The sequence below is a fragment of the Oncorhynchus gorbuscha genome, linkage group LG20 (genome assembly GCF_021184085.1).
Source record: "Oncorhynchus gorbuscha isolate QuinsamMale2020 ecotype Even-year linkage group LG20, OgorEven_v1.0, whole genome shotgun sequence".
Taxonomy (NCBI): domain Eukaryota; kingdom Metazoa; phylum Chordata; class Actinopteri; order Salmoniformes; family Salmonidae; genus Oncorhynchus; species Oncorhynchus gorbuscha.
The window spans coordinates 35,031,652-35,049,393 of NC_060192.1; the positions used below are offsets into that span (position 1 = coordinate 35,031,652).

Here is a 17,742-nt window from a genome sequence, read left to right on the forward strand (position 1 = left end):
TGAATCTGTACTTTCCTTTAATATTTATATTTTTGACAAGTTTTACTTTTACTTCACTACATTCCTTAAGAAAATATTTAATTTTTACTACAGGATGATTTCTAGACCTCTATCTATCTGTAGTATTATAGAGGATGATAACTAGACCTCTATCTATCTGTAGTATCATATTGTCACGACTTCCGCCGAAGTTGGCTCCCCTGCCTGTTTGGGTGGTGCTCAGCAGACGTCGTCACCGTCCTACTAGAAGTTGGCTCCCCTGCCTGTTGGGGTGGTGCTCAGCGGACGTCGTCACCGTCCTACTAGAAGTTGGCTCCCCTGCCTGTTTGGGCGGTGCTCGGCGGTCGTCGTCACCGTCCTACTAGAAGTTGGCTCCCCTGCCTGTTGGGGTGGTGCTCGGCGGTCGTCGTCACCCTCCTACTAGAAGTTGGCTCCCCTGCCTGTTTGGGCTGTGCTCGGCGGTCGTCGTCACCGTCCTACTAGAAGTTGGCTCCCCTGCCTGTTTGGGCAGTGCTCGGCGGACGTCGTCACCCTCCTACTAGAAGTTGGCTCCCCTGCCTGTTCGGGCGGTGCTCGGCGGTCGTCGTCACCGTCCTACTAGAAGTTGGCTCCCCTGCCTGTTTGGGTGGTGCTCGGCGGTCGTCGTCACCGTCCTACTAGAAGTTGGCTCCCCTGCCTGTTTGGGCTGTGCTCGGCGGTCGTCGTCACCGTCCTACTAGAAGTTGGCTCCCCTGCCTGTTTGGGCTGTGCTCGGCGGTCGTCGTCACCGTCCTACTAGAAGTTGGCTCCCCTGCCTGTTGGGGCGGTGCTCGGCGGTCGTCGTCACCGTCCTACTAGAAGTTGGCTCCCCTGCCTGTTTGGGCTGTGCTCGGCGGTCGTCGTCACCGTCCTACTAGAAGTTGGCTCCCCTGCCTGTTTGGGCTGTGCTCGGCGGTCGTCGTCACCGTCCTACTAGAAGTTGGCTCCCCTGCCTGTTGGGGTGGTGCTCGGCGGTCCTCGTCACCGTCCTACTAGAAGTTGGCTCCCCTGCCTGTTGGGGCGGTGCTCGGCGGTCGTCGTCACCGTCCTACTAGAAGTTGGCTCCCCTGCCTGTTTGGGCGGTGCTCGGCGGTCGTCGTCACCGTCCTACTAGAAGTTGGCTCCCCTGCCTGTTTGGGCGGTGCTCGGCGGTCGTCGTCACCGTCCTACTAGCCGCTACCGATCCCTTTTTCATTTGTCTGTTGGTTTTGTCTTATTAGTTTCACCTGTGTGTATTTTGGTTTAATTAGCTTCCCTATATGTAGTAGTTGGACCCGCCCTTGTTTTGTGCGGGATTGTCTTTTGTTACGTGTGTAAATATTAGGTTGTGGTGTATTTTATTTTCTATACTGGACACCCGGTGGTTTTGGGTTGTCTGGTATAGTGTTCTGCGCCCTGTATTGTATTGGGCTTATCAGTTTGGTGTGCAATAGTAAAGCACTTTACTCCGTTACTCTCTCTCTGCGTCTGATTCCTGCTCATACACGTAGTCCCGCATGACACATATAGGATCATTTCTAAACATCTATCTATCTGTAGTATTATAGAGGATGATTACCAGACCTATATCTAACATTAGGCCTTGTGTGTTTAGCTTGCTAAATAAATAGCTACATAAATAGATAAGCTAGCCTATTAGCCACATTACTCTGTCATGGAATTTTGATTCAAATTTAAATTTAAATTTTAAAACTTCATATAAAGTTGGCTTGGTAGCATAAACTGCTAATTTTATATTTTTACTGATATTATGATTGACTGTTGGATTCCAATCACCAAAGTAGTTAAAATGCTGTCCATCCAACTTTAAATTGTTGAAATAAGTAAGTTCCCATGAAATGTGTCTGGAACATTGATATATTATATTATGAGGACATGGCAACCATGTCCTGTATATGTTCGGTAAACATGGTCACCATATTCACACACACAACAGCCAGGTATTTTCAGTACTGTAATGGCTTACAGATTGCAGTGACACTGATGACGCTATGACACTTACAATGGCTTGTTTTTATTGTTACTAAGCTTCAATAAAATAAATATAGCTATTTCATTAACAACAATGCACAGTGACATAGTGGTCTTCTCTCATATAAACATGACTCATATTTTATATTTCTTTGTGTCTGTAACTTTAAATGTATTTTGTAAAAGGATCCTTTAAATGAGACCAAACTCTTTGGTCCTGTGTGGCTCAGACAGACTTCCCAGGATGCATCTCAAATGGCACCCTATTCCCTATATAGTGCACTACTTTTGGTTCCTGGTCACCTGGCACTATAAAGGGAATAGAGTGCCATTTGTGACAAATTGTCTTCCAGCTTCTCCACTGCGTCTCCGTGGGCCTCAATAACCAGGTCCTGACTCAATGAATGATTGGATTGTGACCTACTAAAACTGTGTAGCATATTATAGCTATAAATTCTTGACTTCATTATTATATCACTTTATGCAGAGGGCCTGTGGATTCATTGATAAAGAGTCAGGTTACAATCAAGCTCCTTTCTATAGATGAATCGTTCCCAACTAGCAGCAGCACCAACCACACATCTCTCATGTGAAACTCTTCTCACTCACAGATGAGTATGGGAGGGTACTTTCAGAATAAAACCCAGACATAAATTCTAGATGGTGATGCCATAATAAAAGTCTTGATAGACCTTACATACAGCAGTGCTGATGACTAAACTATCACTGAATACCATGGCTACACTAGTACTATTGACAGTCTCTTCATGGTGTGCTTGGGGCTATGGTCCTGGCCTAGTAGGCATAAGAAAGAACAAGATCCAGATCAATCTTTGCCGTGAAATAAGGAAAAGTAAAATGTATTCCGAGAGGGCTTCATCCTTGTCCAATTTTCATCCTCGTCCAATCTTTATCAGTGTTTAGACAAATGGGTGTTTGTTCAGTTGGGTGTTTGTTGTGGTGTGTATCGGTGTTGTGGTGTGTATCGGTGTTGTGTTGTTTATTGTTGTTGTGGTGTGTATCGTTGTTGTGGTGTGTATTATTGTTGTGGTGTGTTTTGTTGTTGTGTTTTGTATCGGTATCGTGGTGTGTATCAGGTGGCTGTATTTATACATAAAAATATCAGACAGAAAAACAAATGTGTGTTTGTTATTGGGTCCTGAGTTTGCAGTCTAGGAGAAAGGCAACACTTTATCCCCCTCTGTTTATCACAATATATAGGGGTTATTACCTAGTTAAATAAGTTCTAAGGCACTGCATCTCACTTCAATAGGCATCACTACAGTCCCTGGTTTGATTCCAGGCTGTATCCGGACATGATTGGAAGTCCCATAGGGCGGTGCACAATTGACCAGCGTTGTCCGGGTTTGTGCGTTGTAGGCCGGCAAAGTAAATAAGAATTTGTTCTTAACTTCTAGGATATAGGGGGCGCTATTTAAATTTTTGAATGAAAAACGTACCCGTTTTAAACAAGATATTTTGTCACAAAAAGATGCTTGACTATTTATATTTATATAATTGACAGCGTAATCTCCAGCTGCAGTTTTTTCCCGTTCGCTTCTGATGAGAAACCAACTGTCATGACTGATATATTATCGAATAGATATGTGAAACACCTTGAGGATTGATTCTTAACAACGTGAAAGCATCTGAAGTTCTTCAAAGATAAATTATTTAATTTGGTTGCTTTTCTTATTTTTGTGAAAATGTTGCCTGCTGCCAGCACAGCCTAGCATAGCATTATGCCATGATAAACTTACACAAATGCTTGTCTAGCGTTGGCTGTAATGCATATTTTGAAATCTGAGATGACATTGTTGTTAACAAAAGGCTAAGCTTGTGTTTGAATATATTTATTTAATTTCATTTGCGATTTTCATGAATGCGTTATGGTAATGCGCTTGAGGCTATGATTACGCTCCCGGATACAGGATTGCTCGTCGCCAGAGGTTAACTGACTTGCCTAGTTAAATTAATATATATATATAGTGGTCATATAATCAAATCTAGTTTATTTGTCATTTGCAAAGGACACGTTGTGTACACCGCAATTAAATCTAACTTGCACCATCTAACTTGCACCATTTAGATACAATAGATACAGGACAATAGACAGGTGTAGTAATGTAAAGTGCTAACAGAAGAACCTGAAACTATTTAAACCTTGGACTGTGGTTATTCAACAGAAATCCAATCTGAACTTACTTGTAGACAACGCAACTCTTAAAGGCAATGCAAACGCTGTTGATGTGAGCTTATCTTTAAAATCTTTAAACACACATCTGTGCAATTCCTGACTGAATCGAAGTCACAAAAATGAAAAAACTTTTCTCAACCTCATTTCATCACTGCAGTTCTTTTTCTATACATTGTCTGAACCAATCTCTTTCTAATCTCTTTGGTCTTCAGACAGTAGACTGTAGGATTGATCAGAGAAGGTAACAGCGTGGCCATAATCAGTAAGGCATTACGCTCCGTCAGATTCAGCATCACCCCTATCCTCGTCAACAACACAGAGACTAACTTGGGGGCAAAGTAACAGGACACCACAATGATGTGACAAATACAGTTATTAAACACCTGCACTCTGCTCTCGTTGTTTGGCAGTCTCAGTACTGTGTAGATCAGATTCATGTATGACAGCAGAATGAATATGAACTGTGCACCAACCAACCACAGACCCAGGATGGTGGGAAGCACCCAATAGGGTTCAGGGTTGACACAGGCGGCTCTGACCATAGCAGGATAGTCACAGAACACATATCTAATGATGGGCTGGCAGTATGGAAGGCTGTCTGCCTGAGCTGTTAATACCCCCATGACCCCTAACCCTATCAGCCAGGTAGCTGTGATCAACAGGAAGAGCCTTGGGTTAGTCAGTATGCTGTGGTACCTAAGAGGGGTTCTGATAGCGATGGTTCGGTCCAAAGCCATCAGGGACAGGGCCAGACACTCTTCGATGCCACCCAGGTGGTAAATGTACATGCGTGATATGCAGGAGTAGTAAGAGATGGTTTTGACCTCGCCCAGCAGGACAGAGATCATGGTGGTGCTGGTGCTGGTGGTGAACATGATGTCCACCACGGCCAGGTTACAGATGAGGAGGTACATGGGCGTGTGCAGCCGTTTGTCCGTCAAAATGATGCAGATGTTGGTGCCGCTTCCCAGAAGCACAAGGAAATAGGTGATGAAGATGAGTAAGCCCAGGAGCTTCTGGTGAGAGAGGTGGTCGAAGCCTGTGATGGTAAACTCCTCCACATTCTTCCCCGTGAAATTCACTAGAAGTTCACTAAAAAACATCTTCAAGCATCAACCCTTGTGAGTTATTAAAATTAAATATATTCCTATAGCATCAAATATAAATGAGTTCATTTTAAAACAGTACAACAGTACAAAAATCCAAATATATTTGATTCTTCAAACAAAGCAGTCTCCACAATGCAATCCGTCCATAACTTGTTAAGTTGTGGACCCAATCCAAGCCCTGCGGTAGAATTTAGTGGAGCAGATTGTAAAGAGGCTCAATCCACCCAGGGAGTGGCAAAAACACACATGGAGGACACAGGGGAAAGCTTTCAAAGTTTTCTAATGAAGTAAACATGACATGACTCAAAAGTTTAAACATAAAGATATACAGTGCCTTGCAAAAGTATTCATCCCCCTTGACATTTTTCCTATTTCGTTGCATTTCAACCTGCAATTTAAATCGATTTTTATTTGGATTTCATGTAATGTACATGCAGAAAATAGTCCAAATTGGTGAAGTGAAATGAAAAAAAAAAGAATGTTTAAAAAAATAAAATGAACGTAAAAGTGGTGTGTGCATATGTATTCACCCCCTTTGCTATGAAGCCCCAACCAATTTCCTTCAGAAGTCACATAATTAGTTAAAGTCCACCTGTGTGCAATTTAAGTGTCACATGATATGTCACCTGATCTCAGTATATAAACACCTGTTCTGAAAGGCCCCAGACTCTGCAACACCACTAAGTAAGGGGCACCACCAAGCAAGCGGCACCATGAAGACCAAGGAGCTCTCCAAACAGGTCAGGGACAAAGTTGTAGAGAAGTACAGATCAGGGTTGGGTTATAAAAAAATATCAGAAACTTTGAACATCCCACAGAGAACCATCAAATCCATTATTTAAAAATTGAAAGAATATGGCACCAAAACAAACCTCCCAAGAGAAGGCCGCCCACCAAAACTCACAGACCAGACAAGGAGGGCATTAATCAGAGAGGAAACAAAGAGACCAAAGAAAAGCCTGAAGGAGCTGCCAATCTCCATAGGACCACTTTAAGCTGTACACTCCACAGAGCTAGGCTTTACGGAAAAGTGGCCAGAAAAAAGCAATTTCTCAAAGAGAAAAATAAGAAAACACGTTTGGTGCTCACCAAGTGGCATGTGGGAGACTCCCTAAACATATGGAAGGAGGTACGTTCATGTGCAAAGGATTAGCATTTCAATTCATTTAATTATCAACTGTGCAGTGACTCTTGTCTTTCGCGCCCTTCTCAGTCCACACCCACTTCTCTTTGTCCATCAAGCCGTCATATCGGCTTAGCCCACTAGGGAACCTCCCCTATCATTTCCTTGTAACCATATCTACTGTTAGTTTGTTTGTGCATTTCTGTGATTATATAGTTAGTAAATAAATTATTAGGACAATTGGTGTATGGATGATTCATAGTAAAGGCTAGGTTTGTGCAGATAACCAACAATTTATGATGTTTGGAATGAGACTAACGTGAGAACTTTAAACAGGTCAACATTCACAAGGCCACAGGGCCAGACTGATTACCAGGACGTATTCTCCGAGCATGCACTGACCAACTGGCAAGTGTCTTCACTGACATTTTCAATCTCTCATTGTCTGAGTCTGTAATACCAACATGTCTCAAGCAGACCACCATAGTCGCTATACCAAAGAACACTAAAGTAACTTGCCTAAATGACTACCAACCTTTAGCACTCATGTCTATAACCATGAAATGCTTTGAAAGGCTGGTTATGGCTCAGATCAACACCATTATCCTAGAAGCTCTAGACCCACTCCAATTTACATACTGCACCAACAGATCTACAGATGATACATTCTCTATTGCACTCCACACTGCCCTTTCACACCTGGACAAAAGGAACACCTATGTGAGAATGCTATTCATTAACTACAGCTCAGCGTTCAACACCATAGCTCCAAGCTCATCACAAAGCTAAGGATCCTGGGATTAAACACCTCCCCCCGCAACTGGATCCTGGACTTCTTGACGGGCTGCCCCTAGGTGGTAAGGGTAGGTAACAACACATCCGCCATCCTGATCCTCAACACGGGGGCCCCTCAGGGGTGGTGCTCAGCCCCTCCTGTACTAACTGTTCACTCATGACTGCAAGGCCAGGCACAACCCCTACACCATCATTAAGTTTTCTGTTGACACAACAGTGGTAGGTCTGATCACCGACAATGATAAGACTATGCTGAGGAGGTCAGAGACCTGACCATGTGGTGCCAGAATAACAACCTATCCCTCAACGTGATTAAGACAAAGCAGATGATTGTGGACAACAGGAAAAGGAGGACCGAGCACGCATCCATTCTCATCGACAAGGCTGTAGTGGAGCAGGTTGAGAGCTTCAAGTTCCTTGGCGTCCACATCACCAGCAAACTAACATGGTCTAAGCACACCAAGACAGTCGTGAAGAGGGCACGACAAAACCTATTCTCCTCAGGAGACTGAAAAGGTTTGGCACGGGTCCTCAGATCCACAAAAGGTTTTACATCTGCACAATCGAGAGCATCCTGATGGGATGCATCACTGCCTGGTATGGCAACTGCTCGGCATCCGACCACGTAAGTAACAAAAAGAAATAGAAACAAATTGTAGTATATAAATATGAATGATAAAGAGAATCAAATTATTACACTATTCCCCTATTGCTAACATAAAACACACAAATTAATCTAAATTGCACAAATCCTATATCACACAAATATACAAATAGATAACACACTTACAAAGAAGAGAACCTGATTATAACACTATTGCAATTCAAACAAGAAACACACAAAATAAATTGCACAACTAATTGCATTAGTACTGTACAACGTTTTAGGTGCTCTATTTGATAGATTCCCCCGCTCCCCCTACCTCGGGCTTCCAGTATGGAGACCTGAGGTCAACCTACCCCCGCCCCCGCCCCCTCCCCATCTCATACTTCTGAGTGGGAGACCTTGCCTGCTTAGCTCACAAACTAGAATCAGGACACCCACTCCGACAAGGTTAATTGACCCACAGTCCCACACGGTGACATGATATCATTGACGTGACATGGGGCGGCAGCGTAGCCTAGTGGTTAGAGCGTTGGACTAGTAACTGGAAGGTTGCGAGTTCAAACCCACGAGCTGACAAGGTACAAATCTGTCGTTCTGCCCCTGAACAGGCAGTTAAACCACTGTTCCCAGGCCGTCATTGAAAATAAGAATATGTTCTTAACTGACTTGCCTGGTTAAATAAAGGTAAAATAAAAATTAAAAATAAATAAAATGAGCGATAGAACACCTATTGTGCAAATGTCACCATTCGGAATATTATTTTCATATATATATATATGAATACCTGTATATACAGTAAATATATAATATTTTGTGCAGGTACCCCATGCCTCCCCTGGCAAGATGCCACCCTGGGCGGATGCCCATGTCGTCTATGCCTAAATCCACCACTGGATACGTGCCAGCATGGCACTTACTGGTTGGCATCACTCACTCGGGCCAGGAGTAGTCCATTGGCATAGTAGAAAAGGGCACCTCCTTGCAACGTACACTGTAATCATATAGACACAGCACTGATTATATTATCAATGGTGGTTCGGTGAAATCCAGGAAAGTATTTTGACTCTTGATCAGATCCAATGTGACCAACCAAATTCCAGTGTCCTCCATTACTCTGAAGTGGGACTGTTGTTTGACCACTGCCTCAGCCTTCTGGCACAGCTCCTGATATGTTGTCATTGACCTGGATGTCCTTCCGTTTCAGTCCCCTTATCTTCTCATTGACCTGGACTAAGATGACCAGTGGATTTTCACAATAGTGAATAAAAGGGGGAGATGGGACAGCCTTGTCTAGTCCTACATTTTCAGTAGTTTATTTTGAAGTGCTTTGCAGTAGACAGCATGAAAGGTAGTAACAAAAGTGCTGACTTGAATTTACCTTGTTCTGTAGCCCTTTGACCCTAATCGTCCTAACTTTCACCAGCCTAAGTTGTCTACCTGTAAACACTCTTCTCAGGTGTATCAACATTATAATTGGCTCTCTGATGACTGCCTATTTGTTAACTCTGTACAGAGTGACATCAGATCCTATGAGAAGGTTGATGTTACAGTGTTGAACATATTACCAAAACACTAACTGTTGTGTGTTGTAGAGAGATGGATTAACAGTCTTTTGGCAAGATTCAGCAAATGTACATTTAGCAGCAATATTTAATTAGCTTGCCTAAAACCATTGCTTTGGCCTGTTGCTTAAACGAGTCTCTCTCTCTCTCTCTCTCTCTCTCTCTGGCTCTCTCTCTCGTAATGAGTGTACAGTAACAAGTGGTATGATGGCAGAGCAGTATTCCCACCAGGTCTAGTGTCCCTGTCACTCTCCTCAGACTCAGGATCAACAAACAGGTGGTCATCAGAGACCTAATTAGAGTGTTGGTAGACCTGGGATCCTGAATCATCACCTCACCTGTTTACAGGTAGCCATCAGGTGATGATGGAACTGTTATTAGTTACATTATGCTTCAGATGTAGTTGGGACCTGTGTCTTTAGGCTACAATGTTAGGCCCAAATGTACAGTTGAAGTCGGAAGTTTACATACACTTATGTTGGCGTCATTAAAACTAATTTTCAACCACTCCACACATTTCTTGTTAATAACAAACTATACTTTTGGCAAGTCGGTTAGGACATCTACTTCGTGCATGACACTTCATTTTTTCAACAATTCTTTACAGGCAGATTATTTCACTTATTATTCACTGTATCACAATTTCAGTTGGCTAGAAGTTGACATACAGTCAGCTTAGTGTGTCTTTAAACAGCTTGGAAAATTCCAGAAAAGGATGTCATGGCTTTAGAAGCTTCTGATAGGCTAATTGACATCATTTGAGTCAATTGGTGGTGTACCTGTGGATGTATTTCAAGGCCTACCTTCAAACTCAGTGCCTCTTTGCTTGACATCATAGGAACATCAGCCAAAAAAACTATTGTAGACCTCCACATGTCTGGTTCATGCTTTTGGAGCAATTTCCAAACACCTTAAGGTACCTTGTTCATCTGTACAAACAATAGTTTGCAAGTATGAACACCGTGGGACCACACAGCCATCAGAAGCCACTGCCCCAAAACTTCCATAAAAAAGCCAGACTACGGTTTGCAACTGCACACTGGAACAAAGATCGTACTTTTTGGAGAAATGTCCTCTGGTCTGATGAAACAAAAATACAACTGTTTGGCCATAATGACCATCATTATGTTTGTAGGAAAAAGGGGGAGGCTTGCAAGCCAAAGAACACCATCCCAACCGTGAAGAACCAGGGTGGCAGCATCATGTTGTGGTGGTGCTTTGCTGCAGGAGGGACTGATGCACGTCACAAAATAGATGGCACTATGAAGAAGGAAAATTATGTGGAGATGTTGCTTCAATATATCAAGACCTCAGTCAAGAAGTTAAATCTTGGTCACAAACAGGTCTACCAAATGGAAAATATGTGGGCAGAACTGAAAAAGCTTATGTGAGCAGGGAGGCCTACAAACATGACTCAGTCACTCCACCTCTGTCAGGTGCAATGGGCCAAATTTCACCCATGTGGGAAGCTTGTGGAAGGCTACCTGAAACGCTTGACCCAAGTTAAACAATTTAAAGGCAATGCTACCAAATACTAATTGAGCATATTCAAACTTCTGACCCACTGGGAATGTGATGAAATAATGCTGAAATAGCTGGAATAAATCATTCTCTCTACTATTATTCTGACATTTCACACTCTTAAAATAAAGTGATGAGCCTAACTGACCTACGACAGGGAATGTTTACTAGGATTAAATGTCAGTAATTGTGAAAGACAGTTTAAATGTATTTGGCGAAGGTTTATGTAAACTTGTGACTTCAGCTGTATGTTTTCACTATTACCACTACCTTGAGATACATTACAATCTGATAGTCATAGTTTTTTCTTGCAGTATGAAGCAGGTGAGGCCATCGAAGTTGTACCTCCTTGTGTGAATTGCCAGGGTATATCTAGAGATAGCGTATACATTGTAAATCATCTACTGCATCTTTGTCCACATGGAGCCAGTTGGATGGATCAGTGGGACTATCAATTCAATGAGGAAGTGGTAATACTGCTCCCTGATGATGTTTATTAACCTTAATAAGACAGGGACACCATTAGTCTAATGATTAGACCTCTGGACCTGGGGACTGTAGGTGTTGAGCCCCAGAGAATGTGTAGCATAGCATAGCATAGCACAGCGTCTAATGATTAGACCTCTGGACCTGGGGACTGTAGGTGTTGAGCCCCAGAGAAAGTGTAGCATAGCATAGCACATCGTCTAATGATTAGACCTCTGGACCTGGGGACTGTAGGTGTTGAGCCCCAGAGAAAGTGTAGCATAGCATAGCATAGCACAGCTTCTAATGATTAGACCTCTGGACCTGGGGACTGTAGGTGTTGAGCCCCAGAGAAAGTGTAGCATAGCATAGCATAGCACAGCGTCTAATGATTAGACCTCTGGACCTGGGGACTGTAGGTGTTGAGCCCCAGAGAAAGCGTAGCATAGCATAGTATAGCGTCTAATGATTACACCTGAGGTCTGTAGGTGTTTACTCCCCAGAGATACGATACCACTCACTAAAGGAGATGCTATATCCTGAGGGGTATTCAGATCTAGGAGTCTAGATCCGCAGTACTGCTGGCCTTTTTTCTTAGTGGGAATTCACTGATGGGTATTCAAAATCTAAATTCAAAGTCTCCTACCAGTGGGTCCTGACCTATTATTTGGGAAACACCTCCCCCTCCTTTTCACCACGTGGCTTGGTCACCTAACGTATAAGTGCTGACAGTCACAGTGTCACAGTACACAGCCTAGGGGGTTAAGAGTTCTGTCTACTCAGCTAGGTTCAATAGATATTTGATCATGCGACTTGTGTCACCACTTGTTAGTGTCTTAGTTTAACTATAGAGTTGTTGTGTTTATATATTATCTTTATGTCTCTGTAGGGCGGATGCTTGTGTAGGATGTCTTCAGTGAATTTCACTGGGAAGAATGTGGAGGAGTTTACCATCACAGGCTTCGACCACCTCTCTCACCAGAAGCTCCTGGGCTTCCTCATCTTCATCACCTATTTCCTTGTGCTTCTGGGAAGCGGCACCAACATCTGCATCATTTTGACGGACAGACGGCTGCACACGCCCATGTACCTTCTCATCTGTAACCTGGCCGTGGTGGACATCATGTTCACCACCAGCACCAGCATCACCATGATCTCTGTCCTGCTGGCCGAGGTCAAAACCATCTCTTACTACTCCTGCATATCAAGCATGTCCATCTACCACCTGGGTGACATCGAAGAATTTCTGTCCCTGTCCCTGATGGCTTTGGACCGAACCATCGCTATCAGCACCCCTCTTAGGTACCACAGCATCCTGACTAACCCACGGCTCTTCCTGTTGATCACAGCTACCTGGCTGATAGGGTTAGGGGTCATGGGGGTAGTAGCAGCTCAGGCAGACAGCCTTCCATACTGCCAGCCCATCATTAGATATGTGTTCTGTGACTATCCTGCTATGGTCAGAGCCGCCTGTGTCAACCCTGAACCCTATTGGGTGCTTCCCACCATCCTGGGTCTGTGGTTGATTGGTGCACAGTTCATATTCATTCTGCTGTCATACGTGAATCTGATCTACACAGTACTGAGACTGCCAAACAACGAGAGCAGAGTGCAGGTGTTTAATACCTGTATTTGTCACATCCTTGTGGTGTCCTGTTACTACGCTCCCAAGTTAGTCTCTGTGTTGTTGACGAGGATAGGGGTGAGACTGAATCTGACGGAGCGTAACGCTTTACTGATTATAGCCACGCTGTTACCCTCTCTGATAAACCCAGTAGTCTACTGTCTGAAGACCAAGGAGATTAGAAAGAGATTGGTTCAGATACTGTCTAGAAAAAGAACTGCAGTGATGAAATGAGGTCTTGAACAGTATTTTTTTGCAACATGGCCCAGAATTCAATCAGAAACTGAACTGATGTGTGTTTAAAGATTTTAAAGATAATTTCCAATTCAGCTCACATCAGCAGCGTTTACGTTGCCTTTAAGAGTTGCTTTGTCTTCAAGAAAGATCAGATTCGATTTCTGTTGATTAACCACAGTCCAAGGTTTAAATATTTCCAGCTTCTTCTGTTTGCAATTTACATTACTACACCTGTCTATTGTCATGTATCTATTGTATCTAAATGTTTTTATGACATTGTATATTCCACATAATTATTTAACTGTTGTTGCAATGTCGAGAGTTATACATGCAAGTTAGAATTTGATTATACTGTATAAACAACATGTGTCCTGTTCAAAAGACAAATAAACTTGATTTGATTATATAACCCCTTTATATATATTTTTTAATTTAACCTTTACTTAATTAGGTAAGTCTGTTAAGAACAAATTATTATTTATAATGACGGCCTACCCCAGCCAATCCCGGACAACGCTGGGCCAATTGTGTTGGGCCCTATGGCCGACACACACCGCAACAACGATGCACACCACAACCACACGATATACACCCAATTGAACAAACACCCATTTGTCTAAACACTGATAAAGATTGGACGGGGATGAAAATTGGACAAGGATGAAGCCCTCTCGGTATACATTTTACTATTCCTTATTTCACGGCAAAGATTGATCTGGATCTTGTTCTTTCTTATGCCTACTAGGCCAGGACCATAGCCCCAAGCACACCATGAAGAGACTGTCAATAATACTAGTGGATCCATGGTATTCAGCGATAGTCTAGTCATCAGCACTGCTGTATGTAAGGTCCATCAAGACTTTTATTATGGCATCACCATCTAGAATTTATGTCTGGGTTTTATTCTGAAAGTACCCTCCCCATACTCATCTGTGAGTGAGAAGAGTTTCACATGAGAGATGTGTGAATGACAGAGAAGTGAAGTGATGGAGATAACATGTTGTTGTGCAACTAAAGTTGGTGCTGCTGCTAGTTGGGAACGATTCATCTATAGAAAGGAGCTTGATTGTTACCTGACTCTTTATCAATGAATCCACAGGCCCTCTGCATAAAGTGATATAATAATGAAGTCAAGAATTTATAGCTATAATATGCTACACAGTTTTAGTAGGTCACAATCCCCACCAGCGTAGTAGTTAATGTCTATTCCCACTGTATCATCATCACCCATAAGAACCATTAATAATGATTGGTTGCATTCATTGAGTCAGGACCTGGTTATTGAGGCCTACGGAGATGCAGTGGAGAAGCTGGAAGACCATTTGTCCCAAATGACACCCTATTCCCTTTATAGTGCCAGGTGACCAGGAACCAAAAGTAGTGCACTATGTCGTACATTCATCTTCTGCACATCTACCATTCCAGTGTTGAATTGCGAAATTGTGATTACTTCGCCATCATGGCCTTTTTATTGCCTTAACTCCCTTATCTTAATTAATTTACACTCACTGTATATAGACTTTTTGTTTTCCTTTTTTCTACTGTATTATTGACTGTATGTTTGTTTATTCCATGTGTAACTCTGTGTTGTTATATGTGTTGAACTGCTATGCTTTATCTTGAACTGGTAGCAGTTGCAAATGAGAACTTGTTCTCAACTAGCCTACCCGGTTAAATAAAATAAAGATGAAATAAAAATGTATAAAAATGAAATAATATAGGGAATAGGGTACCATTTGGGATGCATCCTGGGAAGTCTGTCTGAGCCACACAGGACCAAAGAGTTTGGTCTCATTTAAAGGATCCTTTTACAAAATACATTTAAAGTTACAGACACAAAGAAATATAAAATATGGGTAATGTTTATATGAGAGAAGACCACTATGTCACTGTGCATTGCTGTTAATGAAATAGCTATATTTATTTTATTGAAGCTTAGTAACAATAAAAACAAGCCATTGTAAGTGTCATAGCGTCATCAGTGTCACTGCAATCTGTAAGCCATTACAGTAATGATAATACCTGGCTGTTGTGTGTGTGAATATGGTGACCATGTTTACCGAACATATACAGGACATGGTTGCCATGTCCTCATAATATAAGATATCAATGTTCCAGACACATTTCATGGGAACTTACTTATTTCAACAATTTAAAGTTGGATGGACAGCATTTGAACTACTTTGGTGATTGGAATCCAACAGACAATCACAATTTCAGTAAAAATATAAAATTCCCAGTTTATACTTCAAAGCCAACTTTAAATTAAGTTTTAAAATGAGGTTAAATTTGAATCAAAATTCCATGACAGAGTAATGTGGCTAATAGGCTAGCTTATCTATTTATGTAGCTATTTATTTAGCAAGCTAAACACACAAGGCCTAATGTTAGCTAGGGAGGATGTCATGTCCTTGGACAAGTGGGTGAATGACTTTTCCCCCCCATATCGTTTTTCGGTGGCTACAGCTACAGATGCAGGTGTCATTTGGGTAACTGGCAAGAAATGTGAATCACTTTGCTAGCTAGCTATGCTAGCAATGTTGTCAACAGTTAGCATATCTCTAAATATCAATCAAATGGATTTGGCATTGATCAAATGAGCAGTTCACATTCAGTTGTCAAAATGTGGGTTGGGACATGCACACATTGGCAGGCTGCAGAGGGCAAGCAGGAAACTATTCACCATCATTCATCATTCATCAGTGGTATGTTGACGGCCAACTAAAAGCAGAAATAGTGTTTATCTACTGTTTGCTCGTTAGAGTTGAGCTCACCTCACTCTGGCCAACATTAGCTAGTTGTTGATGTACATAGACAACTAAGGGAGAGAGAGCCTACCTCTTTGTAGTTGTTTGATATTGGACTGTAAAGTTTTCAAATGTAAAATGAGAAACTGCATTTAATTAACAGAGAAAAGTGTGTTGTAACTGCTGCCAAATAATGAATCATATACACTGCTCAAAAAAATAAAGGGAACACTAAAATTACACATCCTAGATCTGAATGAATGAAATATTCTTATTAAATACTTTTTTTTACATAGGTGAATGTGCTGACAACAAAATCACACAAAAATTATCAATGGAAATCAAATTTATCAATCCATTGAGGTCTGGATTTGGAGTCACACTCAAAATTAAAGTGGAAAACCACACTACAGGCTGATCCAACTTATATGTAATGTCCTTTAAACAAGTCGAAATGAGGCTCAGTAGTGTGTGTGGCCTCCACGTGCCTGTATGACCTCCCTACAACGCCTGGGCGTGCTCCTAATGAGGTGGCGGATGGCCTCCTGAGGGATCTCCTCCCAGACCTGGACTAAAGCATCCGCCAACTCCTGGACAGTCTGTGGTGCAACGTGGCGTTGGTGTATGGAGCGAGACATGATGTCCCAGATGTGCTAAATTGGATTCAGGTCTGGGGAACGTGCGGGCCAGTCCATAGCATCAATGCCTTCCTCTTGCAGGAACTGCTGACACACTCCAGCCACATGAGGTCTAGCATTGTCTTGCATTAGGAGGAACCCAGGGCCAATCGCACCAGCATATGGTCTCACAAGGGGTCTGAGGATCTCATCTCGGTACCTAATGGCAGTCAGGCTACCTCTGGCGAGCACATGGAGGGCTGTGCGGCTCCCCAAGGAAATGCCACCCCACACCATGACTGACCCACCGCCAAACCGGTCATGCTGGAGGATGTTGCAGGCAGCAGAACATTCTCCACGGCGTCTCCAGACTGTCACGTCTGTCACATGTGCTCAGTGTGAACCTGCTTTCATCTGTGAAGAGCACAGGGCGCCAGTGGCGAATTTGCCAATCTTGGTGTTCTCTGACACCTGTGGACGTTGGCCCTCATTACCACCCTCACGGAGTCTGTTGCTGACCGTTTGAGCAGACACATGCACATTTGTGGCCTGCTGGAGGTCATTTTTCAGAGCTCTGGCAGTGCTCTTCCTGCTCCTCCTTGCACAAATGTGGAGGTAGCGGTCCTGCTGCTGGGTTGTTGCCCTCCTACGGCCTCCTCCACGTCTCCTGATGTACTAGCCTGTCTCCTGGTAGCGACTCCATGCTCTGGACACTACGCTGACAGACACAGCAAACCTTCTTGCCACAGCTCGCATTGATGTCCCATCCTGGATGAGCTGCACTACCTGAGCCACTTGTGTGGGTTGTAGACTCCGTCTCATGCTACCACTAGAGTGAAATCACCGCCAGCATTCAAAAGGGACCAAAACATCAGCCAGGAAGCATAGGAACTGAGAAGTGGTCTGTGGTTATCACCTGCAGAACCACTCCTTTATTGGGGGTGTCTTGCTAATTGCCTATCATTTCCAACTGTTGTCTATTCCATTTACACAACAGCATGTGAAATGTATTGTCAATCAGTGTTGCTTCCTAATTGGACAGTTTGATTTCACAGAAGTGTGATTGACTTGGAGTTACATTGTGTTGTTTAAGTGTTCCCTTTATTTTTTTGAGCACTGTATATTGCTGGCCTGGGTCTCGAACCCACC

The 17,742-nt window shown here is 42.9% G+C and overlaps 2 protein-coding genes across 2 annotated transcripts; one reads left to right on the plus strand and one right to left on the minus strand.

The window, feature by feature from the left end:
* Window positions 1-4,326: 4,326 nt before the first annotated feature.
* On the minus strand, window positions 4,327-5,289 carry LOC124006903 (olfactory receptor 10G4-like). Its single transcript, XM_046317092.1, has one exon. The coding sequence runs from the start codon at window positions 5,287-5,289 to the stop codon at window positions 4,327-4,329; it is 963 nt and encodes a 320-aa protein (XP_046173048.1).
* A 6,892-nt stretch (window positions 5,290-12,181) lies between these two features.
* LOC124007520 (olfactory receptor 10G4-like) lies at window positions 12,182-13,596 on the plus strand. The gene has a single exon (XM_046318158.1). It carries the CDS (start codon window positions 12,276-12,278, stop codon window positions 13,224-13,226), a length of 951 nt encoding a protein of 316 aa, XP_046174114.1. The 5' UTR covers window positions 12,182-12,275; the 3' UTR covers window positions 13,227-13,596.
* The last annotated feature ends 4,146 nt before the right edge of the window (window positions 13,597-17,742 follow it).

Excerpts from the sequence above, each read along its gene's own strand:
- LOC124006903 (XM_046317092.1), bottom strand. The coding sequence starts at position 5,289 with ATGTTTTTTAGTGAACTTCTAGTGAATTTCACGGGGAAGAATGTGGAG.
- LOC124007520 (XM_046318158.1), top strand. The coding sequence starts at position 12,276 with ATGTCTTCAGTGAATTTCACTGGGAAGAATGTGGAGGAGTTTACCATC.